This window comes from Rhinolophus sinicus, chromosome 15, assembly GCF_057876585.1.
Source record: "Rhinolophus sinicus isolate RSI-liver-muscle chromosome 15, RSI-T2T, whole genome shotgun sequence".
Classification (NCBI taxonomy): Eukaryota; Metazoa; Chordata; class Mammalia; order Chiroptera; family Rhinolophidae; genus Rhinolophus; species Rhinolophus sinicus.
The window spans coordinates 86048670-86075604 of NC_142515.1; the positions used below are offsets into that span (position 1 = coordinate 86048670).

A 26935-nucleotide genomic window follows, 5' to 3' on the forward strand; every position below is an offset into this window, starting at 1 on the left:
TCAGGCCAACACCGAAGCTTTATCTAGGAGGGCAGTTTTACAGGACCCATAACCATTCACAGCAGATGCCAGCCTCTATGCAGAGCTTCAGAAGTCAAGGTGTGAAGACCCCTTCTAGACCCAGGGTCTCTGAGAAGCTTCACCCCACAACCCCTCCCGCTGTCCAGGGCCTCCTGTGAGCTGGTCAGAGGGTCCAGCTTTCTGAGGGTCTGTCTCCTGTCCCAGTGTCTGAGTGTCCATCTGAGTCCATTTATTTGGGGCTCTGTTTCTTTGGGTCTGCGTCTGTAGGAAGTCTCTGTGGCTCCCTGTGCCTAAGGACATGTAAGAGCTTCCGTTGGAGGCTCCCCCAGGTCTGTCTATAGGCCAGCCCTTGATCTTTCGTGGATCTGTGGGGCCACGAGACTGGGAGAGGGTCCATTCGAGGGAAAACCACCCTGCGTGGCTCCATTCTTGTTCCGTCCCTGGGAAGGTCCAAGTGCTGGGGAGGGGCTCAAAGGTGACGCTTCATGTGCAAGGCCAGGTGATCCGAGCGCGAAAAAGCGCGCGGGCAGAGCTGGCAGCGGAAGGGGCGCTGTCCGGTGTGTTTTCGGTAGTGGCGGGTCAGCTCGTCGGAGCGTGCGAATCTCCAGCCGCAGCCTTCCCACGTGCAGGCATAAGGCTTCTCCCCTGGAAGGTGAGGAAGTTGTCAGCGCCATTGCCTGTCCCACACAGCTCCCTGACCGCCACTGCATCTGGCCGCACTCCTTTTGTTCAGCCTAGGACTGGACTAGGGTAAGGCAAGTGAGGCGCCTAGGGTGTGAATGCAATTTAAGGAGGCGCCCACTCTCAGGGGAGTGCACCAAAGTCTGGCCCTCTGCGACCCCAACTCTTTTTCTGTACCTGCATTTAGACCCATGCTTATTCTCACCTCCTGGACCCAAATTGCATCCCCTACACCACTGGTCCCACTTCCTGTGCTCTGGTACCCCGCTCCAGCGTCCTAAAGTCGTCCCACCCTCACCCTTTGGTCCTGCCCCCGGTGGTCCAGCCTCTCCTTTGCACCAGGGGACCCTTCAGCTGCTGCCCTACCCTGCCTCTGGCTTTGACCCTTGAGCCTCGAAACCCACCTGGTGTTCCAGGCCCTGTCCGCAGTTATTATGCTGTCCCCCTGCTAGGCCTGGACCTTCTCCTGAGTCCCTGGACAGGTCTGTACACCTGGCACCACCCTTTATTCGGATCCTTAAGCATAGGCCTCACCCTTTCTCCTCCCCGCCTCTATTCCACGGCCCCCCTCTCTGTCTTCAGGGTCCTTGAGACCCTACTCCTCTGTTCTCTGGGCACTGAAACTGACTCTGCCCCTGTATCTCACCCCCTGAGCCCCAGCCACGCCCCCTACACTCTGGCTCCTCCTCCATGCCAACCTAACACTTTTTACTCCTAGTTCGGCCCCTGAGCCCAGAATCCGCTTGCCACAAACCTGAACCCAGTGTCTTTGGCCCCGCCCCTGGCATTCCAAGCTTGGCCCCTCCCCTCAGTCCCTCATCTGGCCCGGTACCCTACGCTGCTCGCCAGGCTTTCTGCTCCTCAACCCTGGCCCAGGTCTTAACCGTCTGTTCTCTGAAACGCTCCTCAGGTTTTTCAGGTCCTCCCTCTTTCCCAACCCGCCTCTCGCACCACTGCTACTCAGTCCTCTAGCCCTCCCAGCTCGGGAGGGTCCATGCTCGTTCCCAGCTCCCTCTGCCCAGACCCATGCTCTTGGTTGCGGGATCCCAGGCCACGCTCGGCTCCGGAGTCCCCGCCTCTAGCCCTGTTGCCTCACCAGTGTGCGTGCGTAGATGAGCCTTCAGGTGCGAGCTCTTGGTGTAGCTCTTGCCGCAGCCCGGATACGTGCACGTGTGCGCCGCCTGCCTTTTGCGTGCCCAGGAGCGCCGGCTGCGCTTGGATGGCGCGGCCTCCGCAGTCTCTCCTGGGTCTCCTGCGTTTCCACCGAGTCCCGCGCTCGTCGTTCCGGGTCCCAGACAACTCAGGAAGGAGGGGGACGCGGTGGGGCCAGGCGCAGGCGTGGGAAGTCCGCGGAAGAGCTGGAAGTGCCCTTGGTACTGTGGCGCCGGGTACAGCGCGGGGTACCCGGACAGCAGCCCATAGGGGGCGCCCGGCGCCGCAGGCATTGAAAGCCCGGTCCGCGGGAAGTAGCTGCTGGAGGAGCCTGCACCCGGCCCCAGGTACCCCGGCTGCAGTGGCAGCGCCTTGGGCTCGTGGGCCGGGACCAGGGCTGGGATCACGAAGGCGTCGGGGGCTGGGGCTCGTGGGGCCGGGCGCGCCCAGCCCGGGTGCTCCTCGGGACCCAAGTGCCCAGCCACCAGCCCTGGGCCACCCGTGTACGCGCCCAGAGTCTCGGGCGGCGGTGGGTATTGCACCCCCGGACACTCGCCGGGCGCCAGAGCGCAGGTCTGGGGCGCACCGCCCGGCTCTGCGCACGGCAGGTTGGTGAGGAAGAGATCCAGGTCCCAGGCAGTGGTCGCGTCCCTCTTGTCCTCTTCGTCCTCCCCAGGCACATCCTCCAACTCTGCCTTCACATAGAGGGGCGGCCCGATGGGGTCTGGGGGACCCGGCCCCAAGTCCTGCACCTCCTCAGAGCGCCACCACTAAGGGAAGGAGCCGCAGCGTAAGGCTTCAGGGGTCACCAGGGTACCCTCCTCCGAGACGGAGGGTCCTGATGCCCTGATGGGAGCACGCTGGCCAGAGGCTCTGGAAAGGGGTCTTGCGTGCTTGTCTGTGATGTCTGTCCCACTCCCTCACACTGCCCCTGTCCCCCCTCCAGCTTCGGGGACAGAGGTCCATCGCGTCTGGCTGGCAACGGGAGATAAGACATACATTATCTGGAGCTGCACTCAGGCATGGGGGAAGGGGTGGCAGAGCCAAGAATGCAAGGCTGGGGTGGCCCAGCCTTGCCTCAGTTTCCCCCCAGAATCTCCCACTGCTTCCCAGTATGCCAAGAAGATTAATTCCCAAGATTAATTCCTGGGTGTCACCTAGACACCTTTGCTCTTTTTCCCTGATATCTGGGGTTGTCTCACTGAGCCTAGACCCCCAAAGTGTTCAGCTCTAAGCTTCAAAAATAAGCCTTTAGACCACTTCAGACCCTTGGACTGGGCTGAGGACCCCCAGCCAAGGCCAGGTCTCTGGATTCCAGGGCAAAATGCAGACCAGACCCCTAAATTCTATGACCGTAGCCTAGGACCCCAGCCAGCCACCTAGATCCTGCATGACCTCACCTTGAGGAAGTCTTCCTGTGTGTCCGGGAAGGGGCCTAGGGCAGTCAGTGTACTGATGGAAGGCAAGGTGGTCTCAGCTGCAGCCATGGCTGGCTGGTGCCCACCCTAGCCCTCAGACCACCTCTCCCTCGGTGGCCTCGTGGGCTCTGAGGCTCCGATGGCCGCTTGGAGGGCTCCTCTCTGCCCTCAGATGATTGGCTGCAGCCCCTGATAAGGGTCAGGCAAGGCGGGGGGGATGGGGGTGGAGGGGTGGGGATGGTCACTGTTTCTGGGGAACAGAACTTACCTTGGCCTATTTGGGGCAGAGCTTTAAAGACTGACCTGTATCCAAAGCTCAGTCAGATGTTTGGGGGCTGGGGGCTCAGGTTTGGGGGTTTAGGCATTGGATAAAGTAAGGTACTGCATCCCCAAAGAAGGAGAGTCTTGGGGGCCTGTTCTCAATTACCTTCCTGTAAAAGGGGTGACAGGCAGAATGGGGATTCTGGGGAGGGGCTTTGAGACCCCCTTTCCCTTCACGGAGGCCTTGCAGCCCTCCCCTCCCCCAAAAACAGAAGCAACGATGCTGATGGCGGGACTTGGCACAAACTCCCTGCCAGGACAAGCATTATCAGACACCCCAGACGTTGGAGGCTGCTATCAGGTGGGGGCCCAGAACAGCCAAAGCTCTGTCCCTGACGAGTGGCAGGGCTGGGGGCTGGGGCTTCACGTTAGCTTGGCTTGAAATTTCCTGGGTTGTGAACTCTCAGGGTCTGAGACCAGTGGCAGGGGAGCCCCTGCCAATTAGCTGCCACTGTCTACCATGGAGCCACACCCTCTGGGGGGGGCACTGTAGGGAGTAGGGCTGTGTGGAGGTTGAGGCTGGCAACACTACATCTGCAGTGTGATGAGGGCTGGGGAGGGGGAGTTGATCCCCTCACCTGGATGGGAGAGGACCATTGGGTGGGACCACAAGAAGTAGCTGGCTTGCAGGAGACTCGAATCAACCCTTGCCCTGGGGGTCTTGCTGCTGCCTGGTTTCTGGACCACATGGGGGCAGGATCCAAGGTGCTGCACCAGGGACCTCCACTGGGGTGGGGGCAACATGGACACACATCACAGATACACAGTTCATCGTCAGAAACACACAATATACAATTACATAGTGACATAAATTCCTGGTCCCTCAGCCATACAGACCATGTAGTCCCACACATATAATAATTCTGTACTGGTGCATCACATAGACCAGGCACAGAAACACAATTCCCGGGCAGGAAAACAACCATATACCATTTGGTTATACCATGTAGTCATACAATGTCTCCGACATAGAATTCATAATCACATAGACAGGTGCTGACAAAATCACACACAGTTATCCAATCACACACAATCACACAATAATACTGACATGGTTTAGCTACAACCAAACACACATGGAGATTCCTAGATATGTTGTTACAAAACTATAGAAAATGCAGTCACACAACCCTGTCAAACACAGATGTGCCTAAGACACAAAAGCATAAAACCCGGCTGCACACAACCATTCACAATCACACAATGATGTATACAGCTAACATCAGACACAGACGCAATCACACACAGCACCATGTAAAGCCTACAACCTTTCGTAGTCATGCCACCTGTCGCTGTCAATATATAATTATTTAGTCAGACGTTTGCACAGCTATCAATGTCCAACCATAGGGGGCGCACTCAGTCAAACACAGACAACATACCAACATGGAATTAGACAGCCTGATAGGGAAAGGCACAGAATCTCGCCCAAACATAGACAAATCACCACAGATACATAGAGTTGGTGCACCACAAATGCATCACACAAAAAAGACAAAAAATTCTGTGCAAAAAAAGCATGTAACAGCCAGCTCAACAGGGCCAGCCCAGTGGCTCCGTGCTCCTAACACTGAAGGCTGCCGGTTCGATTCCCATATGGGCTAGTGCCAGATGGCTCAGTTGGTTGGAGTGCGGGCTCTCAACCACAAGGTTGCCCTTGGACTCCCGCAGTGGATGATGGGCTGTGCCCCCTGCAACTAGCAACGGCAACTGGACCTGGAGCTGAGCTGCGCCCTCCACAATTAAGATTGAAAGGACAACAACTTGAGTTGGAAAAGTCCTGGAAGTACATACTGTTCCCCCAATAAAGTCCTGTTCCCCTTCCCCAATAAAACCTTAAAAAAAACACCAAAAGCCAGCTCAACAAACCTACCAGGATGGCTATAAGCAAAAAAATAACATTTGTTGACAAGGATGTGGGAAAATTGGAACCCTAGTACACTGATGGTCAGAATATAAAATGGTGCAGCTACCATGGAAAACGGTTTGATGATTCTTCACAAAGTTAAACATAGAGTTACCATATGATCCAGCAATTCCACTCCTAGGTATTTACCCAAGAGAATGGAAAGCAGGGACTCGAACAAATACTTGCACATGCATGTTCACAGCAGCATTACTCACAATCGCCAATAGGTGAAGTCAACCCAAATGTCCATTATCAGATGAATGGATAAACAAAACAGTCCATCCACACAATGGAATATTATTACTCAGCCATAAAAAGGAATGAAGTTCTAATACGTATTACAACGTGGATGAACTTCAAAAACATGCTAAGTGAAAGAAGCCAGTAACAAAAGTCACATATGATTCTATTTATATGAAATATCCAGAATAGGCAAAGCCATAGAGGCAAAAAGGTTAGTGATTTCCATGGGTTGGGGGACGGAGGGAATGGGGAGTGACTGCTAATGGGTACAAGGTCTCCTTTGGGGGGTGATGGAAATGTTCTGGGACTGGATCGAGGAGGTGGTTGCACAACATTGTGAATGTACTAACTGCCACTGAGTTGTACATTTTAAATGGCTCATTTTATGTTATGTGAATTTCACTTCAAATAAAGCAAAATGGCTGGTTTCCTGGAGAGGAAAGCAGTCTCTCTCTTGGGGAGAGATTTCCTTGGTTTAGGGTAAAGCACTAAACAGGTACGTTTGGCTCTGAAGCAAGAGGATAAGTGTCCAGAGAGAGGCATTTGGCTGGGAGAGAAGACCGCTGGGATCATGTGGCAGTAGGAATGATGGATTTCACAGGGCAGCCAGGCCGGAGCTTTGATTTGGGTTTCCTAGTGTGTATGCTGTCATCACCCTCTGACACCCCCTGAGCATAGAGAACTGCAGCACCCACAACAGCTCCAGGGCAGGGAGCTTTGGGGAAATGGAAGGAGTAGGAGAGAGGCCACAGGCCCCAGGAGGAGGAAGGTGTCCAGAAGAATATGAGTTATGCAGAATCCCAGACATTTCAAGGTGGTGATGGACTCCATACTGTGTGAGGTAGAGGGTTCAAACCATTTTATTTGGATATTAAGGGCAAAAAAGGGCCTAGAAAGTGGGAGAGTCCAGGGACATCCAGGTCTCAGGCATTTGGGAACTCACAGGCCAGTAATCACATTCAGACACAATCCCACAGTTACTGCTATCACACTCAGTCACAATGTGAGGCACAGCACACTACACACACAACTATCCAGAGTGTCAATGTGGAAAGAAGTATTCCAGAGTGGGCAGGGGCCTGTCCTGGGAATCAGGAGGCTTGGATCCTGGTCCTGGTCGCTGCTCTGCACCTGGCCCACTGTGACCTTGAGCAAGTCTATATTGCTTTCTGGGCCTTACTTTTCCCCACTGAGAATGGGTCAGTCATGGTAGATCTGTGTCTTTCAGATAAAGAGATGGTCAAGCATGATGCACCCAGACAAATGCACACCACATAAATGCTCTTAAAAGTGACCTAGGTGAGCAAAGCCACTCACTCAGGCATGTGTTACAGTCAGGCACACAATCACACACAACTGCACATAGACCAAACCATATTGACACATATAGATACACACAATCACATACACAAATATCCAGTAATATTACCACAAAGATAACAGCCACACCTAGAGAGAAAACCACCAAAACACAGAGTCATACACACCGTACCACACAGAGTACAATTACACAAGCTTCCAATCACAGACAAGAAACCACAAAGACATTCAGCCACACAGACATTCAAAACCAGCCACAGTTACACAGGCACAAAACCACCCAGTCAACAGCCCAGGCATAGTCAGTCCCACTACATACAGATACACAGTCACTCAAGCACAATCACACACACAGATGCACAGAATCACATAGCACTCGGAATCACGCCAAGTCACACAGTCACTCGCGGCTGCAGTGCTTCCTGGGACAGACTAGCCGACAGGTTGGGTTGAGGTCGCCCTCTAGAGCCCAATTCCTCTTCACACACACAGTACCCCATTAGAGGAGACCTCGAGGTCTGGCCTCCTGAGTTCCAGGACTTATTTTCCTCCTGCCTTAGCTTCCTCGTTTAATTCCAGAATCCCTTTGCACACGTCTCCAGCAACTGACCAACCAAGAGTGGGCCGAGCCCCCTCTTTGGGCCAATCAGAGCCGGAATACAGCGGGCCAATCGGGTAGGCGCACTCGCCTCTGCCCTTTTCTTGTCCTCCTTCTTAAAGGAGCTAACGTGCCTACGCCTGGGCGCGCCCGCTTTCATCCAAAAACCTGCCATTGCCTTTTTAAAATCCCGAGCCGTGTTGGAGTCAGGTCCCAGGACGAACCAATGAGAAGTTCCTTTCCGCCTCCGCCCCTCCTATTCCGCCCGAGGTCAAAAGCCATCATCTGGTGCTTTGTGGCCTGTGCGGGAAGCCGAGGGGCGCCTGGTAGGGACTGACGAAAAGGGGCGAGGGGCGCAATGGGCCATTGGCTGCGGGTGGGTGCCGCTCCATTTGATGCTTCCGCTCCTCCAGGTCGGGCGTGGCTGCTGCGCTCGCCGGACCTCTGCCCTCATGGCTCTGAGAGGCGTCTCCTTGCGGCTGCTGAGCGGCGGACACCGCCTGCGCTTCCTGCGCGCTTGGGGCTCGGCAGCGGCGCAGACCGGTCAGTGCTGGGTCGGGGGTAGGATGGGGAGGGTGGAACTGGAGGCTCGGGGACTTTCTCGGGTTTATTTTCTCGTCCTGTGTTTGCAGAGAAGGGCGGAAAGACACAGAGCCGACCGGCCAAGTGTAAGGACCTCTCGTCACGCCGTGCTTCTGCGGCCCTTGCCCCACGGTCTGTCTGCCCCGGGTGGGCTTTGTCCCAGAGTCCGAGGGCTTCCGGGGCGGAGAGGCCAGGGCCGAATGCGCTGAGGCAGTGGGTTTCCCGAACAAGGGCCACCTTGCCAGTTTTGTTTGCAGCCCATGTCATCCTGGAACTGGATTGGAGTGGAGGATTCTGGGAGAGGAGGGTGCGGGGGTCGATTGGGCTGGGCGGAGTCGAGTCCCTGCTCCCTCTCCCAGCCTTGCGTCCAGTGTTTGACTGGAGGGATCCGCTGGTCCTGGAGGAGCAGCTGACAACAGATGAGATCCTCATCAGGGACACTTTCCGCACCTACTGCCAGGAACGGCTCATGCCCCGCATTCTGCTGGCCAATCGCAACGAAGGTGCCCAGGCGGGCTGGTGGGCACCTCCACCATACACAGCACCTCTGCCTCCTCAGTCGCTGAGGTGGGGGCTCCAGTGGGCCAGGGCTGGCCCTGAACTTGGGCCTCTGTCCCTTTGCAGTTTTTCACAGGGAGATCATCTCAGAGATGGGAGAACTCGGTGTTTTGGGCCCCACGATCAAAGGTAGGGTCAAGTTTCTCTCCACGTTCTGCAGCCCCAGCTGTGAGCTGGAAAGCCCCTTCCTTTCCCTGAGTTTGGGTTTCCCAGGCTGCAAAGCAAGGCTTTTGTCCCTCTGACTGGGGATGAAACAAATACATCTTCAAGATAGAGTCAGCTGGACGCCCCCTCCTTGGGCACCCCTTTCTATCTTTGTTTCTTGGGCCTCAGGAGTCACTGGTCCCCGCTGGGTCGGTTTTGGCCCCCATTGCCCTATCTCCCCTCCGCACCTCCCTCACCAGGGTATGGCTGTGCTGGAGTCTCATCAGTGGCTTATGGGCTCCTGGCCCGGGAGCTGGAGCGCGTGGACAGCGGCTACAGGTCAGCGATGAGTGTCCAGTCCTCCCTTGTCATGCACCCCATCTACGCATATGGCAGCGAGGAGCAGCAGAAGAAGTACCTTCCCCTGCTGGGTGAGCAGCTGCCTGCTGCCAGGGGACCCTGGTAGAAGACAGTCCCCCAGTGGTCTGGGACTCGGGTGGGGCTGTCCCCTGAGCCTGCCTTCTGTTCCCACCTCAAGGATAGCACCAGGGGCCACCTGAATCCCTTGCCAGAGCCTGAGCCTCACTCCCACATCTGATCCTGACCATCCCCTCCTAGGTCTCTTTTGACTCTCTCTCTGGCCCTTTTTTACCACCATCATCTCCCTATCTCCCTCTTCATTTGCTTTCTGTCGCCCCGATCCTAGACCAACATTTAAAATCTTCATTTCTTGACTGGGTTCGTGAGGTCCCATGTGAGCAGGCCTCTGGTGACCTTTCAACCTCATCTGTGGCCACTCTCTTGACTGCTCTGCCCCAGTCAGACTTAGCTACTTGGAATTCTCTAAATGTACCACTGGGCCTTTGCATGTCCTTTTCCCACTGCCAGGGCTTCTCTTCTTGCTTAACCCTTTTCACTCCCCTTCAAGACAGTTTAGCTGACTTCTTCCTGACTCCTGTGAGGCCCCACCCCTTCATGGCATAATGACTATGGCCCAGGGGTGGAGGGTGAGGGGGCCGTGACTTGTCCCTCCACCAGCACCTGGAAGTGCCATGAGGGTGGCGCCAGATCTGCCTTAGCCTGGCTTGGTTGAGAGGCTGACACTTTTCAGTTGAGGGCATGAATGGGGTCAGGGAGCCTTTTAACAATGTCTTGTGCGTACAGCCAAAGGGGAGCTCCTGGGCTGCTTTGGGCTCACAGAGCCCAATCACGGGAGTGATCCTGGCAGCATGGAGACCAGAGCCCGCCATAACCCATCCAGCAGGACCTACACCCTCAATGGGGCCAAGACCTGGTGAGGGGCCTGGGTGCCTCGCGTGGGTGGGCAAGGGCAGAGGGGCAGCGGCCAGACTCACTGCCTGTCCCGTCCCCAGGATCACCAACTCGCCTGTGGCCGACCTGTTTGTAGTGTGGGCTCAGTGTGAAGATAAGTGCATTCGGGGCTTCCTGCTGGAGAAGGGGATGCGGGGCCTCTCAGCCCCCAAGATCGAGGGCAAGTTCTCTCTGCGGGCCTCAGCCACGGGCATGATTGTCATGGACAGTGTGGAGGTGCCAGAGGAGAACGTGCTGCCCAAGGCTTCTGGGCTGGCGGTGAGCAGAAGCCATCTTGGGAACTGATATCAGGTCACATGCTGGTTTACCTTTCTTGGGCAGGCCCTGTGCTGGGGTCCCAGCTAGAGACCAGACAGACATAGTCCCTGTGTACTGCCCCTTTTTGGTGACTATCTTGTTCACAATGGCTCTGCCCAGGACACGTATGGGCCTGAACCAGCGTAATCCTTTGGCACATGCACATCTTCCTGTCTCCTTATGTCAGGCCCTAGATTTGAGCAGCCAATCCAGATCCTAGGATGGGTGGACCTGTGTGCAAACCAAGAGTGAGCTTGCACTGAGCAAGGCCTGTTGTACATGAGCTTCGGTCCCAGGGCCTTGTGTGATTGAAACAGCCTCCCTGACTCTTTGAATGTCTGAGGAAGGGGGTGTCCCCCTTCTTCAGAGTTGGTTCTGCACAGACCCTCTCAGCTCCTCTTGGGTGGGACTGAGGCCCCCTCTCAATCTTACAGGGTCCCTTCGGCTGCCTAAACAATGCCCGGTATGGCATCGCCTGGGGCGTGCTTGGAGCCGCTGAGTTCTGTTTGCACACAGCCCGGCAGTATACCCTGGACAGGTGAGCGGAGGCTACCTTGAGAGCTCTTGCGGGCGGGCTCGCATTCCATCTTTTACCTCACTGGCGGCTCCCTGGACCCCACCCACCAGACCTAAGTTCCCTGCTCTGTGAAATGACCAGGGAAGTCCTTCTGAGCAGTGACAGGCTGAGTCAATGATAGGGCCTTGGTGAGCTCAGTGGGGCCTGAGGCAGCCTGGGAAGGCTTCCTGGGCCGGTGGGCTTCTGCTCTTGAACTTTCCCTAACCTTGCCTGCCTAGGATCCAGTTTGGTGTCCCGCTGGCCAGGAACCAGCTGATTCAGAAGAAGCTGGCAGATATGCTCACCGAGATCACGCTGGGCCTTCACGCCTGCCTGCAGCTTGGCCGCCTGAAGGATCAGGACAAGTAGGGCTGCTTGTGGGGGGAGGAAGACGAGGGCAGCTGTGGTAGGACCCCAGGCTTCTCCTGGGCATGGTGGTGGCTGGCCCTGGGATGAAAGGTCCTTCCTGCTGGTGGCCCCTGGCGACCCATCCCTTTTCTCCCTCTTGGCCTTGACGGGCCAGGGCCTGCCGGCTTGTCCCTTCTTGGGAACTCGGTGTCTCCTGCTATGACTAATGCAGGGAGTCCTCCCCTGGTTGGTTTGCCCAGCGTGTCGGGGTTCCTGGATGCCTGGAGCGGGGTTAGTTCTTTGTAATCAGCGCTTGTTATGTCTGTGCCATTCCCAGGGCCACCCCAGAAATGGTCTCCCTGCTAAAGAGGAATAACTGTGGGAAGGCCCTAGACGTCGCCCGCCAGGCCCGAGACATGCTGGGAGGGAATGGGATTTCTGATGAGTATCACGTGATCAGGCACGCCATGAATCTGGAGGCCGTGAACACCTATGAAGGTGGGAGCTGAATCCTTTGGAGAATGGGGGAGGGTCAGTTGGCCTCACTGTTTGGGGAAGAGGGACAGGGAGGAGGGGTGGAGCCAGCAGACTGGAGCCCTCCTCCCAGCTGTCCCCACTGGCAGTGCGACCTGGGACAGGTCCCACCCTATACCCCTCCTCTGGAATGGCTCACACTGGGGCCGAGGAGGTGAGGCGTTCTTCAGCCTTTCCTTCAGATGCTCGGGGGAGGGGTGTTACCAAGCCTGCCGACAGCCTCCTGGGGCAGCCCGAGTGGGGCACGATGCCCAGTGAGCTGCTGATGCAAGGGAGTGAGTACACACAAGCATCGCCACTCCATGTTATGTTAAGAGAAAAAAGGTAAACCATTTGCAGACTGGTGTTTGAGCCTGGCAACTGGTTGTGACTCGCATGGGGCCCAGAACCCCTGGCCTCACAGGAAGACAGTTATGGAAAAAGTTAATTAAAAAGGGGGGGGAAGGACAATCCAGTGTGAGCCAGGCAGAAATAGAGGGGCAGGTGCTTGTCTCTTAGGAGGAAAATGGAATGGAGTTAGGCCTTGAGGCAGGTGCAGGAGCTTCCTGGGCAGAGACAGTGAAAGAGCTTCTGAATGCTATTCTGAATGGGACATTCTACAAACTGCAAAAGGGAGGGGTGGGGGACACAGGGACAGGAACGACCCCAAGGCTAAGCAAGGGGGACCTTCAGATTGTTTTAGAAGGTAAGGGGCTAAGGGGAGGGACAGTGTCAGGTATGCACTTTAGAAAGCAATCAGAATTATTTTGTTCCATAAAAGGGAGTAACCTCTGTCTTCTGCCCTGTGGGATGTGGGTGACGGCTTCAGGAAGCGGGTAGCCTCAGCTGGGACAAGTGATTATGTGATGTTTGCTTTCCTTTACCTCCTGTGGGTGAGAAAGGGCCTGATGTGTTTCTAGAGTCCATCAGAGGTCTCTAACTCCATGGGAAGGAAGCACGGCTGGATTGAAAATCAAACATTTAATGAACTATGCAGGGCTGGGGTGGGGTGAATTTGCCACATGTGGGGGGTCACCAAAGCTGCACCCATGGTGGTGGCTGAACTTGCGTCCTTTTGGGTCTAGCATAAGGAGCTTTTTTTTTTTTTTTCAAGATGCATTACAGAACTGAAAAACAATTTTCTCAGTGTGGCCGGAATGGTGGCCTCTGAGCCTTCTCTTGGTGGATGTCACTAAGAGGTGATTCTCCCAGAAGCTGTCAGCATTCGCCATCTTTGTGGGTCTGTTCTTCTTCCAAAGTAGTAGCCTGGGGAGGGGACATGAAGATTGTCTTTAAAGGGAAGTTGTGAACTGTTAAGAATCCAAACTGACTGTGTGCCTATCCTGTCCAGGCACTCACGACATTCATGCTCTGATCCTCGGGAGGGCGATCACAGGGATCCAGGCGTTCACCACCGGCAAGTGAGCACACGTCGTTCCGGAGCCCAGAGGGTCCCGAGCCCCCTCCTGGGGAGCTGCTGGGAGCTGAGCTTACTCAGAAAGGTGGCAGGTAGAGCCAGTTTTTATGGTGGGAGGTGAGAGACTGATTTTTCAATATCAAAATTTCCCTTCTGAAGTCACTCAGATGAGCTCCTTAAAAAGAAGGTGGAACTCTGTACCGACTTTCTCAGATGGAAACAGGTTCCACTTACCTTGGAACAGGAGCTTCTCTTGACAGAGCAGGGAGAGGGAAGGACAGTGACACAGAAGCAACCTCTGTGAGACCCACAGACCTGGTGTCTTACCGAGTAAACCCCACACACACAGCAAGAGTTCCCTGTGTGCCCTCTGACCCTCCCATCTGGGGGATAAGTGCCTTATGCTGGAAGTTGGGGCAGAATAAAGGGGGGAAGAGAGAATAATAAAGAGTCTGCATGTCTGACCCACAGTGTTGGGTCACATTTACTTGGAACTACCTGAGAAGTCCTTTCAGTCACAGGAAAAACAAATACATTTGGGGGCAGTGAGGTGATCAGATGTGGCGGGAGTTTCCTCCCATCCCCAGTGACCTGGCCCATGTCTGCGTCTTTGGCTCTGCTGTAATCAGTAAACTCATTAGGCATTGCCCCGGGCTCAGGGCTGTGGGCAGAGGGGACTTTGTCCTTTCTGTCACCACAGAGCTGGCCACACAGCGGTGGGAAATAACAACGGGCCAGCTTCTCAGCTCCAACATACCACGTTACAGGGGAGCACGGGGCCACAAGAGTGATGGCAGGAGCCCCTAGTGGTTTTCTGTGTTCGTCACATCCTTAGTTTCTGTGGACATTTCCTTTCTTGTTAGCCCCTACAACTCTCCTCAGGCAGCGAGCCCTGCAGGGGTTAGTCTTACCTCCGGCTGGACGCACAGGTCTTTGTACACGGTCTCCACGGTGTGGCACACTTGTTTGAGCTCTGTTTCCAAATGGCTGATGTTTGCCATTTTCTGACTGAACTCTTGAAGCTTGTCCTGAATGATCTTGTTGTGGTGATTATAAAGCTGATACATCCTCTCCTCTAGCTTCTCTGTCAGATCCGAAACCTTTTAAACAATGAGACATGTTCTTGGACAATCGAACCAGAGGCATCACAAGACTTGTATTCTAAGTGGCTAAGATTTCTGCAGTTTATCACATTAAAATGGTAAAAACAATTCCAGTGATTGGGGGTGAAACTGCCTAGATTAAAAAGAAAGCTTTTTTTTAAAGGTAAGATTGCAAAATTATATATATAGTACGGGCTCCACCAGGTTAGGAAGTGAGTATATAACAGAGACTAGAAAAACACAAGCAGCAAAGGGGCTTCGGGGTGGCAGGATCATAGGAATGTTTTTATGTTTTTTTCTGCTATGTTATACTTTTCTCTACTTCTCTATTTCCTATGCTGTACCAGGGTGTATACTGGTAGGGAGGGGAGGGGTGGCGGGGGGACAAAAATGGTCAGCCTGTCATCAACAGATGTTCCACTCACAGTTGTGCATTGTGAAGAAGCATCAGGAACAACCATTAACGTTGGACCTGAATATAACATCAGGCTTTGTTAGACATAAGCCCCGGACATGTTGAGGGACCCCTACTTTCCCATCATAAACTATTTGACTTTGGAGGATAAATGGCTGCGTTAACGCAGGCTGTGCCTCAAATCTACTCCCATAGCCATTAGCCCTAGTATGAAATAAGGGCGCTGGGCAGTCAAGGCAGATGTGCCTTGGTCCCTCATTCTGACTCTCACTCAGGCAAATTATTTCTAAACCTTACTTTTCCCATCTATAAAGTGCGTCCAATCTCTACAGGATTAAGGTGAAATGAGGTACTATATGCAAATGGCCTGGCATCATGCTGGGAACATAACACGCTCACCAGGTTTCATTTCCTCCCCTTTCACCTTTTACCTATGGACACCCCACCCCCTTTGAACAGTGCGGGTGTGTGCATGTGTGGATCTGTCACCTTGGTCTTCAGGCTGTCCCTGAAGTTGGTCATGAGTGCGTGGTCCTTCTGCCTGCTCTCGTTGATGTTTTCAATCAGCTCCTGGGCCCTCTTCTTCAGGATCTCAATGCTCGAGTCCAGAGAGGAAAAGTAGGGTCCTGACTTCCCTTCCAACACCATCAGCTGGCGGTTGGCACTGGAGGTGGCTATAGAGGGGCTAGAAACCTGACTTCTGAAAGTACAGGAAACCAAGATCAGTGCCAAACTCTGCCCAGAAGAGCTATCTGAATCAGCTTGATGGTGGGAGGAGAACAAGTATTGTGTGTCTCCTGTGGGTAACGCTTGCTTATTTCATTCACACACCCACCCTGAGAGGCAGGGACGGTATCCCCATTGTATAACTGAGAAAACAGACCCAGAGGCACACACAAAATCTGTCCAAGTTTCCGCAACAAGATCTGCCTGACTGAAGCACACAGTCATTTTATGACACCAACTTGCTTTGAAATGAGCATCAATAATACTATTTATATATATCATAAATGCTTTCTTAGTTGGATCTTCCTATCACCAACCTGCGGCATCCCTTTCCATCCCTTTCTAAACCTGGGTGATGCCTGAAGCCTGCAGTCCACCTGGGGCTCATGTACCCGCATAACTCCCACCACATGAGGTGGCCTGTCAAGAGTTATTTATGTTAAAAGATTTTTTAAATGCACAAAGAAAAGAGTTATGTTTGTCCCACACTACACAGGACTATAATGATGTAATTCAATTAAATAGTGTGTTAACCAGTGAAATGGCAAAAAAGTGACAGTCGCCTAATAAAGCTAAACTGAATGAATAAAGGTTAAGTCTAATAAAAGAAAAACTATTAAGTCAAGTATGGGGAGACAACCATAGATTGGGGCAAAGACCATAAAAATCTAGAAGGATTCTGCATACAGATTGCTTGACACGGCCTGTAAGTTTTTGTCTTTAACAACAAAACTGGGAATTGCGGGTAATTCATTATAAACAAGGCATATGAAACAAAAGTTGCAATCTGATCAGCAGACCCACTGGTGTTTTCAATTAAGATAAAATGTTTAAGGTAAGCTATGTTTTCTTTTTTTGCTGCTTCTCTGCTTTATCTGATCTGTCAGCACTTTCCATCTGCCAGGCACTGTGTCACTGCATCCTGACGATAAGGCTTTGGGGTCTGTCCGCTCATCATCTTCATAGCTGAGGGCACTGGCTCAGCCTGATCACTTTCTCAGGGTCACCAGCCAATTCTATGGCAGAGCTGGGTGTGGCACCCAAATGGCTTGATTCACAGCCCATGTCCTGCTTCCTCTTAGGTCCTTAGTTTCCCCCTCACCCTCTGAGGTCCTTCCAACGCTGAGACTCAGAGGTGCCACCACCGCGGTTCTTAAACATACCAGTTCACACCCAACCCTAAAGTCGCCATGACCGCGAGCCAGGCACTGCTTTACTTAGAAAAACACATCTTGGTTTTCTGAATGTTCACAAAACTATTTTTCTTGGCTTTTCCTGACTGCCTGAGCTCTTCTTTTTGGCTGAGGATACAAGCACGGTGAAACGCCAGCACATGCGAGCCTGGGTGGCCAGAGCTCTCATCTGCACAAAAGTGCTCAGGCCCGAGGATATGGCTATGTCCAGGTTCTCGTGTATTCCTTGCCAGATTGCCTCTTGCCTCTGTGCCTTTGCCCCTGCTCTCTGACACCCATGAGACCTAGCCAGACCACTGGCTCCTGTGAGAAGCCATCCAGGTTCCCCGTGCCCATCTCTGTCACTGCTCACGTCCCTATCTCCCCAGAGGGCTCGGTCCCATTGATCTCCACATTCCCAGCATCCAGCACATAGTAAGTCCTCCACTGTTTGTTGACTAAATGAAGGACACCTTCCGTCAGATCTATTCCTCCTCTGGCTTTCCATGCAAGTTCATCTGCCTCCAACACAAGACGCTGTGTCCAATGCATTTTAAAATGGGAAATTATCTCCAATTCAGGCAGATATTTCTACAGCAAAAATTTATATCAGCTAGAAAACAACAAACCAACTAAAGACTCCATGAACATTCTTGTAAAAAGATGTTTTGCTGTGAGACAAAGGTTTACTAAGGAATTTATGACCTCTGAGCCTGCAATTACTCTTCTAAGGGGAGGGGAGGCAGAGAAGATTTCAGACCAGATGTGGGACACACTGACATTTTAACATTCAGATTTCTGTAATGTCTGGATGCATGTGGAGAACACAGTGCATCCAGAGTGTTTCTAAAAGGACAGCCATGCTCAGCCAGATGGCTTAGTTGGTTAGAGCACAAGCTCTCAACAACAAGGTTGCTGGTTCAATTCCCGCATGGGATGGTGGGCTGCACCCCCTGCAACTAAAGATTGAAAACGGCGACTGGACTTGTTGAGCTGCGTCCTTCACAACTAGATTGAATGACTTGGAGCTTATGGGCCTTGGAGAAACTGTTCCCCAATAAAATATAAATAAATAAATTCCCCAATAATAAAGAAATAAATGGACAGCCATACTTTGTATGATGGTGATGGCGCTGGGGGCATAGGTTCAGGAACTCCTGCTTTGACGACCCGAAGGCCTGAAGCACCAACTGCCCTCCTGTTCTAAACCCGGAGCTCCATAACTTCAGTCTCTGGCTAGTGGCCTCACCTTAGCCCCTTTGCCCTTCAATTCTGTCACATCCACCTACCAAAACCCCAGGCCCTGGCTCTCCACAACTAAGCATGTCTCTTTTCCCACACTCAGGAATCTGAGTGACACTGGAGGAAATCACGACCCTCTGAACAAGGTCACTACAGAGTCCAGCTCTCCGTCCTTAGTGGGGTCCTCAGGGCCACTGGGCATCCTGTGTGTGCCCTGGTCACCTCTCTCATTCCTCCCATCAGCCATCCCAAACCTTTATAATTCTCCCATCCCTGGCCCCATACTTGCCTCCCCTCCCCCAGCAGATACAGTGCAGGCCAATAATCCCATTTACCGCCCCCCATAAATGTATCCACACTGCCCTTCCTTTTCCAAACTCCCAGCTTAGTATGCAGGCAAGCTGTTCTGGGCTCCCAATCCCATCCCCCGTATCTCACCTTGTATATTTGGCCTCCCCCTTTGTCTGGTCCTTTGCCTCCCCCCGCCACCCTGTATGTCACATTGAGTCTCTTGCATTAAAAAACACAACACACCCTCTCCCCTCAAACACCAGGCCTCCCTCAGCCAGCCACCTCCCTCTTTACTCCCCATCACCACCAAGGTTCTGGAAAGAGATGCCAACACTTTCTGAACGCATTTTCTCACCTCCCACTCGCTTCTCTGCCCACTGCAATCAGTTCTCAAATGCAGCAGCCACTGGCAAGGTCCCCAGTGACACCTGGAAGACACCGCCCTTGACTCTTGGCAGCAGATGGTGCTGTTGACCACCTTCCCTGCCATTCCTGACATGCCGTGTCCCCAGGCTCCGTCCTCAGCCTCACCCTCTTCCCTTTACACCCTCATTCACGCCATTGCTTTGCAGCCAGGCCTCCCACACATCCTACCTGCTGGCCTTTCCTGCCAACCCCCTACCTGTCCGATGCACAGCCTGTTGTTCCCCAAAGGCACCCGTGCAGCTGGGAATGTCCTGGCAGCCTCTTTCCCTACCTGAGTCCTGCCTCGTTTGAGAGTCTTCCCTGGCTGGGTTACAGACACCCGGCCTCTAGTGTCACTTCCCGCACCTCAGCCTCTCCTCTAGACTCCAGGGGGGCTGGACCGGGCCTCACCTTATTTGTCTTCATATCCCCGTACCTACCCCTCATGGTAGGAGTAATAAAGGTGCGTCAAGTGAGTGAATGACTACTGAGGGTGTTCATTACCATCCACACTTCCACGTCTCCGCAACTCATCACCCCCACCCCACACCTCTGCTGGGCTCCCAACAACATACCCGACTCCCTCCGGGCCCTCTCTACTTGGCTGCCCCAGAGGCATCTCAAACTCTTTCACATTTGCACACCAGCATGATCATTTCCCCCCCAACCTGATTTCATCCTCCCCTCCCCTGCCCCCACCCCACACCAAAAGCCACCTGGTTCCCAAGCCAGAAACAGCAGTTAGCCTGGAGCTTGGCTTGTCCCTGTCCTACTATATCCTGTCACGAAACCCTCTCATTTCTCCCTCTTTAATCTCTCTCAAATCTATCATCTCTTCATCTAACCGTTTGCGACCCCAAGCCTATTACTTCTCACCCGGGCCCCAGTGACCGTAGAACGCAATCTAATGTCCCACTTCTGCTCCGTAGCCTTCGAGAGCCCCCCACCCCCACCCCCAGCCGCAGGATCAAGTCTAAATTCCCTAGCACAGCACCCACGGCCTTCCAGGGCCCTGGGCCTCCACCCTCTTTCCAGCCTTATTCTCTTTCCATGCTCCACTCCCAGCAATTTGGAACCTTCCAGTTTCACCAAACCCATCAGCCTTTGTCTGAATTGACTTTCCCTTTCTGCCAATTTTATGAGGCAACATTCAGAGCTTCCGCTAGTGCACCCACATGGCACCTTTGCCTACTGTTCATAATGCTCCCCGATTATTTGTGTCAGTTCCCTCCAGGGCATTGTGTAGGCTTGGGCCAGGGGGACAGCATTCTACTCAAACCAAAGGTATCACCAACGTTTGCTGACTACCTAAGTGAACTAACTACATCCTGAGAGGAGCTGAGTGTAACATTCCTACTCACAAGCCTCCTGGACCCACAGTTGCCTTGTTGACCTGGCGGTGTAAGGTTCCTGAAATGAAAATCAATGATGGTACCAGGTGCTTCTTTTTCTGTAATTGCTCACAACCTGCTTGAGCTGCTAACGGTTCAAAGCTGCTCCTTTCTCAGGCTCCGGGGAGGAGGCTGGAATGGGTCTTCTAGGCAGCTATGCAAATGGTGAAAAATCATTTAAATTCGGCTCATTCAAATTTCATTGTGGGACAAAGGCCTGGATCAGATGTCTGCAGCGAGCCTCTTGATTTTTTCCAGCCTCTCCTTTGGGGATTTACTCTTCTCCATTTCATTTTTCTTAATACTCAGCAGCTGCATATTCATCAGGATGCTAATGAATCAGAGGCTTCCCTGGGCCTGCAGTCACCAATTAACTTTAATAAACAAAATGCACGGTGTCCTCTCGGCTGGCTTCCCCCTTTCCCTGGGCCTGCTTCTGTTGCCGAATCCTGGATGGAGGCCAGGGAATGGAAGTCGGCCCAACACAGCAGCTCGGGTGGTGGGGGATCAGAGTGGGGGCTTTGAACACATCGCCATGCTCATCTATTACGGTCTGTCCTTTTAAGGAGTCCCTAATTCGGCTGTGAGGATTAGGACATAGTTCCCGAGCCGGGACCCACGCTGGCAGGGGGCCCCGGGAACTGCAGAGTGAATGGGTCTAAGCGAAGAGACCATCTGTTTGCTCCAGGTAAAGCTGTGATTGGCAGGTGTGTGAGCCAGCACCGCCCGCTGGTGGGGCCCTCCCTCTGTGGCCTCTAACAGATATACAAGTAAACAATCCGCCAAGCACTTATGACCACCGCAGGCAGCAGTCCCTGGAGGGCAGGCAAGCTAATCAAACATTCAAAGAAGAACACAACAGAATCTCCGGTGTGGACAAAAAGAGGTTTTGCTGAAGTACAGCCAGCAAGGAGGAAGGTCTGAATCAAAGCCGCTGAGCCGGTCCTCTCTGCTTTTCTCTCCTGAAACATGTTCATATTTTAATCATGTTGCTGAGTGTCTGCTGCGCTGGTTCTCATCCATCTGTTTTTCAACCAAAGCTCTTATGGGACTCCTTGAAGCCTCACAATGATTTGCAATTGTGTTTGTTCACCATTTAGATCCAGGTCTAAACATGCTATTTGCAGGAAGATATTATCAAACAACAACTTCAGTCATTTCCTTCTTTTTTTCTGGTCTCCACCTGATAGCACACACTTGGAAACCATCCCACCCTGTAGCCTGGAATCTGGGAGGTAAGGGGAAGCTGGCTTTTGGCCTAGAGTCCTCAGGGCCCTGGCCTCCTCTCACTCTCTCCCCAGGTGATGAGCTTATTCACCTCACAGCTGCCACTGAAACAGTGACTCCCACAATGCCATCTCGAGCCCCTGGCCCACCCTGAGTTCTGTGTCAGAAAGTCCCACTGTATCCCAGACATGTTCATGTACATGTCTCCAGCCACCGCTCAGCAAGGGCAAAATGGGACTTGTGCTTTCGCCTCTGCCAGTGAAATCACCACCTGCTCCAGTGAAATCACCACCTGCTGGAAACCATCCGAAGCCAGAAAGTGGGGAGCCAGTGGTGTGCTGGTCAGCACTTAGCAACTGGCTCCCTGGATGGGTAGAGGGAGAAGAAAACCCTAATTGTCGATTTCCATGGTGCAAAGACTCCCACTATAGCCAATTTCAAGTTACCAATATGAAGTCGCTAAATGCCAGGTTGAGAGGAGATGTGTAGAACTAGCTCTTGCGAGCTGGTAGGAGCCACCCCCAGCAGACCACAGCATACCAGGATCCGGGTATCCCTGCTGCCAATCACAACACCTGACATGCCAGCCTTCTCACTGTTTTGTGAGCACACAAACCAGGAGACACGCTGGATGCATGCCCTTCCTCATGCCTCACTAAATGACACCCCCCCCACACACAGAGCTTCTCTCCATCTGCCCTGCTAGATGCCACCCCCCCAGGAGCCTCCCACCTGATCCCCCTACATCCACTCATGACCCCTCCCGCCCATTCTACACAAAGTGGCCAGTGTCTTTTTATAACAGGAACTTGAGCATGTCTTTTCTCTGATCCATCATTTCCCCTCCTAGGTGTCTACCAAAGAGAAATGAAAACATATGTCCACACCAAAACTTATACATGGATGTTCATAGCAACATTACTCACAAGGGCCAAAAAGGGGAAGCGATCCAAATGCTCATCAACTGATGACAAGATAAATAACATGTGGTAGATCTACAATATGGAATATTACTCAGCTATACAGAGGGATGAAGCTCTGATACCTGTTACAACAGAGATGAGCCCTGAGGACACTGCCCAGTCAAAGAAGCCAGTCACAAAGGACCACACAACTACATGACGCATTGATATGGAATCTCTAGCAGAGGCAAATCCATAGAGACAGGAAGCATTGTAGTGGTTGCCAGGGGCTGGGGAGGATGCAGGGATTGGGGGTTAAGGGGTACAAAGGTTTTTTTTCGGGGTGATGAAATGTTATCAAGTTGACTGTGGTGATGGTTGCACAGCTCTGTGAATATACTAAAAACAACTGAATTGTACATTTTAAGTGGGTGAATTGTATAGTATCTGAATTATATCTCAATAAAGCTGTTACCAAAAGAGTCCTCAGGATAAAGTCCATAGCCAACGAAACTCCCTGTGACCTGGCCCCTGCCAAGCCCTCCAGCCTTCCCGCCTCAGCCGCACTGGCTGCCTTCAGCTCCCTGAACAAGCACAGGGCTTTTGCATAAACTCTTCTCTCAGCTCCTCCTTTCACTCCACGCCCACTCAGCACCCATTCGTCCTCACCTTCTGATTCAGCATTGCTTCTTCAAGGGCGCTGTCCCTGGCTCCCCATCAGGGCTGGCTGCCCATAAGGGAAATGTTCTCCCAACTTCCTGATCTCTTCCATGTCAATACTTGTTCAATATCTCTCTCCCCTTCAGATGGAAGCACCGGGAGGGTATGAGAGTGTCTGTCTGGTGTAACCCGGGTATCCCTGCTGTCAATCACAATGCCTGACACACTGGCCTCCTTATTATTTTGTGACCACACCCAGCTTATTTCTACTTCAGGGACTTTGTACTCTGCCGGCATGTTTGGGTCCCCAGATGCCTCCTGGCTTGCTCCTTCTCATGTGACCTCCTTAGAGATCTTCTTCAACTACTCTAAACTCCCTGTCACTCTAGTTGCTTCTTACTCTGCTTTTTTTTCCTCACAGCACTTGCCACCCATTGAAACCACATTCTTCTTTTTTTTTAATTGTCTATTTCTCTTTTAGAAAGTCAGCTTGGCAACAGACTCAGAATAGCTAACACAACACTGAAGAAGAACAAAATCAAAAGACTGATGCTATCCTACTCCAAGACTTACTATAAAGCTACTGGGGAAAGAACAGACAATAGATTAATGGAACAGAAGAGAGCCCAGAAATAGACCCACACACATCTATATATAGTTAACTGATCTTTGCAAAGAAGCAAAGAAAATTCAATGCATAAAGAAGAGTCCTTTCAACAAATGGTGCTGGAACAATTGGACATCCACATGCAAAAAAACTGAAGCTAGACAGACCTTACAACTTTCAAAATAATTAACTCAAATGGATCATAGATTTAAATGTAAAACACAAAACTATAAAATTCCTAGACAATTACATAGAAGCAAATCTAGGCGACTTTAGGTTTCGTAATGACTTCTTAGATATAACACCAAAAGAAAAAAATTGATAAATTGGACTTCATTGAAATTAATAATTTCTGCTCTACAAAAGATACTGTTAAGAAAATGAAAAGACGAGCCACAGACTGGGAGCAAATCTTTGTAAAACACATTATCTGATAAAAGACTGATATCTAAAATATACAAAGAACTCTAACAACAGTAAGAAAACAACGCGATTGAAAAATGGGCAAAAGATCTGAGCAGACACTCCACCAAAAACAAATACAGATGGCAAATAAGCATAGAAAAAAATGTTCCAACTTAATACCTCATCAGGAAACTGCAAATCAACACAACAATGAGATACCACTATACCACCTATTAGAATGGTGAAAATCCAAAACACTAACACCACCAAATGCTGGTGAGGATGTGGAGTAACTGGGACGGGAATGTAAAATGGTACAGCCATCTTTGGCAGTTTTTTAACAAAACAAACATACTCTTACCATATGATCTAGCAATCGTGCTTTTTGGTATTTACCCAAAGGAGTGGAAAACTTAGGTCCACACAAAAACCTGCACATGAATGTTTATAGCAGCGTTATTTATAACTACCAAAATTTGGAAGCAACCAAGATGTCCTTCAATAGGTGAATGGATAAATAAACTGTGGTACATCTATAAAATGGAATATTATTCAGTGCTGAAAAGAAATGAGCTATCAAGAAATGAAAAGACATGGAGGAACGTTAAGCACATACATATTACTAGTGAAAGACAGTCAGTTCCAAGAGAGCAGGGATTCTGTTCACTGCTGTATCCCCAGTCTGGTCTGGCCAAAGCCAACCCTCAATAAATATATGGTGAATTAATAAATGTCCAAGACAAAATCTTTTTTTGTCATCACTGACACTGCTCTTTCTTTCACTCTAATATCTAATCCATTAGCAATTTCTGTCAGTTCTAGCTTCTTAAATATATATCCAGAATTTAAACACTTCTCATCACCTCCATAGATCCACCATGGGTCAAGTCAGAATCGTCTTGCACCTAGATCATTCCAATTGCCTCCTCACTGGTTTCCCAGCTTCCACTCCTGCCCTAACAAACTATTCTCTACACAGCAGCCAGAGGGAGGCTTTTAATACTGTAGTCCACACCCTGCTATAGTCGTTTCACATCAGCCCTCTATTCCAAACCTTTTCATGGGTAATTAATATCCCAAGTCCCATTACCTGTCTGACTGTATCTCTTACTGTCTCCCTCTTACTCACGCTGCTCCAGCACAGTCCTCCTTCCCAGCCTTCGCAGCTGCTGTTCCTCTGCCTGTAGCATAGTTCTCCCTATCTGTATAATTCAATTGTCACCTCCTCCATGAAGCATTCCCTGACCCTCCTCTGATCTAAATTGGCTACTTGTCACTCTTGCCTTGTTTTCCCCCCATACCACTTAGCATCTACTAACGACTATATATTTCTGAATTTACAATGTCTCCTCTAGAGAGTGTAAGTTCACTGCTGTGTCCCCAGCACAGAGCCCCGTGCCAGGCACATGAAAGATGCTCAACTAGCACTGGAACAAATGTGCCAAGAGCACACAATGGTAGGGTCTTGGGGAAGAAACAGGTTAAAGAGAAGGACCCAGGGGCCTGTTTAGACCCATTGGGCCGGGGGCTTCCTCACCTAGCTAGCCCCCGACCAGCTTCCTCTTCGCAGCTCTCCTCGCCCAGCTGTTGCTCCTTGCTCTCCCCCAATGGCTGTGGCTCTTGGTCCTTGCACTCTGTGTGTGGCATGGGCACCTGTGGGCACAGCCAGCACTTGAGAGACGGAAGGAGGGAGGGTGACAAGTGGCCAGATCCCCTCCTCCCGTCCTGGGCACCTCCGTGGGACACTGCGACATGGTAGGGACCCACAGAAGAGTTGGGCAGAGCTGGGGTGGGCACCACGAGGTCGGAGCCGTGGCGTGAGGGAGCGCAGGGCAGAGGCGGAGTAACTTGGAGGGGCCGCCGTGAGGGCAGGGACTCCGCGAGGGGCGCTGTGGTGCCTGGGCTCCTAACTGGTGTATGCGTGGGCTTGAGTCCTTCAAGGAAGGAAAAGAGGGAAGAGAGAAAGAAGAAGGAAAGAAACGGGTGCGGTGTATGGATGTCTGAGCTCCTCTCAACACTGCTCCTGCCACGCGCCATGCGTGGAAGTCTGTGCTTCTGGCAGTGCTGTCAGCGCGTCAGTCACACCGTCCGCCTATCAGTCAGGGCCCAGTCGGTCAGTCAGGAAATCAGGGCCCGGACAGGCGAGGCGTGGCCCCGATAACAGGACAGGAGACAAGCAGCCGGCCTCGGGTACGCCGCGAAAGCCCGAGATCGCGGCCGTTTCCTGTCCGCCTGCCGCCGCGCGAAGGAAACAAGCGCCACGTACCCCCTGTCGCTCCATCCCGTCTTTTCCCGCCTTCTCGCCTGCGCCCTCTGCGCACGCGCCGCCCCACGCACGTGCTCACGCGGCGCGCTTCCTGGCCCCGCCTCTTTTTGGGTATATGCGCGCGCAGCGGGGCGGGGTCGACCGTTAGCGGCGGTTGGGTTGTCCTGGGGCTGCGCGCGCAGCGGGCTTGGTTGTGGGGGGGGAATGAAGGTAGAGCGGGGGTGGTCTCTGCGCACGCGTGGTAGGCTATATAAATTTCCCGGGCGCAACGTGGGTATCCGCAAGCCAGTGGACCGTGAGCTGTCGTCACGTTTCAGTTCATCTGCTCTGCCTCAAGAAATCTTTCCAATAAAAGATTCTGACCCTTGCTATTCCCTGATTACTATTTATCGCTTCCAGTGAAAAAGTTTATGCAATTACCTCCTTGAACCAGTTACCTGTGCGCTCCAAAACTAGAAGCTCTTTGAAAGCATGGTGAGGTCTGGCCCTTACAGAGTTGGACCAATATCCCTTAATAATAATGGTAATAATACCACCTTAATAGTAACATTATTGTTGGCACACTAGGAGCCACAGACAAGGAGAAAATATTTGCACAATATAAATCTAAGAACTTGTACCAGCATCTACAAAGAACTCTCGCAGGTCAATAAAACACACAACCCAATTAAAAAATAGGCAAAAGATTTGAATAGGTGTGTGCAAAGGCCCTG

At 52.1% G+C, this 26935-nt stretch overlaps 3 protein-coding genes across 4 annotated transcripts; 1 reads left to right on the top strand and 2 right to left on the bottom strand.

Annotated features, from left to right (window-relative positions):
- KLF1 (KLF transcription factor 1) lies at positions 1 to 7861 on the bottom strand. The gene is made up of 5 exons (XM_019746197.3): positions 7561 to 7861; positions 4172 to 4319; positions 3255 to 3461; positions 1799 to 2624; positions 1 to 666 (listed from the first exon to the last, which is right to left on the bottom strand). Exons 3-5 carry the CDS (start codon positions 3339 to 3341, stop codon positions 491 to 493), a joined length of 1089 nt encoding a protein of 362 aa, XP_019601756.1. The 5' UTR covers positions 3342 to 3461; positions 4172 to 4319; positions 7561 to 7861; the 3' UTR covers positions 1 to 490.
- Positions 7853 to 13874, top strand: GCDH (glutaryl-CoA dehydrogenase). 2 transcript variants are annotated; one of them, XM_019746223.3, is made up of 12 exons: positions 7853 to 7989; positions 8077 to 8206; positions 8296 to 8331; positions 8605 to 8748; positions 8870 to 8932; positions 9208 to 9378; positions 10112 to 10241; positions 10321 to 10537; positions 11011 to 11114; positions 11372 to 11497; positions 11818 to 11978; positions 13345 to 13874. In XM_019746223.3, the coding sequence occupies exons 2-12, from the start codon at positions 8116 to 8118 to the stop codon at positions 13416 to 13418; spliced, it is 1317 nt and encodes a 438-aa protein (XP_019601782.1). In that variant the 5' UTR covers positions 7853 to 7989; positions 8077 to 8115; the 3' UTR covers positions 13419 to 13874. The 2 variants fall into 2 exon arrangements, with proteins under 2 accessions (XP_019601782.1, XP_088648542.1); XM_088792416.1 differs by lacking the exon at positions 7853 to 7989 and having other exon boundaries at positions 8059 to 8206.
- Positions 12960 to 26359, bottom strand: SYCE2 (synaptonemal complex central element protein 2). The gene is made up of 5 exons (XM_019746224.3): positions 26223 to 26359; positions 25494 to 25609; positions 15418 to 15628; positions 14322 to 14510; positions 12960 to 13259 (listed from the first exon to the last, which is right to left on the bottom strand). The coding sequence occupies exons 1-5, from the start codon at positions 26235 to 26237 to the stop codon at positions 13212 to 13214; spliced, it is 579 nt and encodes a 192-aa protein (XP_019601783.1). The 5' UTR covers positions 26238 to 26359; the 3' UTR covers positions 12960 to 13211.
- Positions 26360 to 26935: the final 576 nt, after the last annotated feature.

Excerpts from the sequence above, each read along its gene's own strand:
- KLF1 (XM_019746197.3), bottom strand. The coding sequence starts at position 3,341 with ATGGCTGCAGCTGAGACCACCTTGCCTTCCATCAGTACACTGACTGCC. Across the intron at positions 2,625-3,254 it reads CACAGGAAGACTTCCTCAAG|TGGTGGCGCTCTGAGGAGGT; the intron begins GTGAGGTCATGC and ends TCCTTCCCTTAG. Across the intron at positions 667-1,798 it reads TCATCTACGCACGCACACTG|GGGAGAAGCCTTATGCCTGC; the intron begins GTGAGGCAACAG and ends CTCACCTTCCAG.
- GCDH (XM_088792416.1), top strand. The coding sequence starts at position 8,059 with ATGCTTCCGCTCCTCCAGGTCGGGCGTGGCTGCTGCGCTCGCCGGACC. Across the intron at positions 8,749-8,869 it reads GCTGGCCAATCGCAACGAAG|TTTTTCACAGGGAGATCATC; the intron begins GTGCCCAGGCGG and ends GTCCCTTTGCAG. Across the intron at positions 11,115-11,371 it reads CGGCAGTATACCCTGGACAG|GATCCAGTTTGGTGTCCCGC; the intron begins GTGAGCGGAGGC and ends TTGCCTGCCTAG.
- SYCE2 (XM_019746224.3), bottom strand. Across the intron at positions 14,511-15,417 it reads GGGACAGCCTGAAGACCAAG|GTTTCGGATCTGACAGAGAA; the intron begins GTGACAGATCCA and ends ATTGTTTAAAAG. Across the intron at positions 13,260-14,321 it reads ACCTGTGCGTCCAGCCGGAG|GCTACTACTTTGGAAGAAGA; the intron begins GTAAGACTAACC and ends TCCCCTCCCCAG.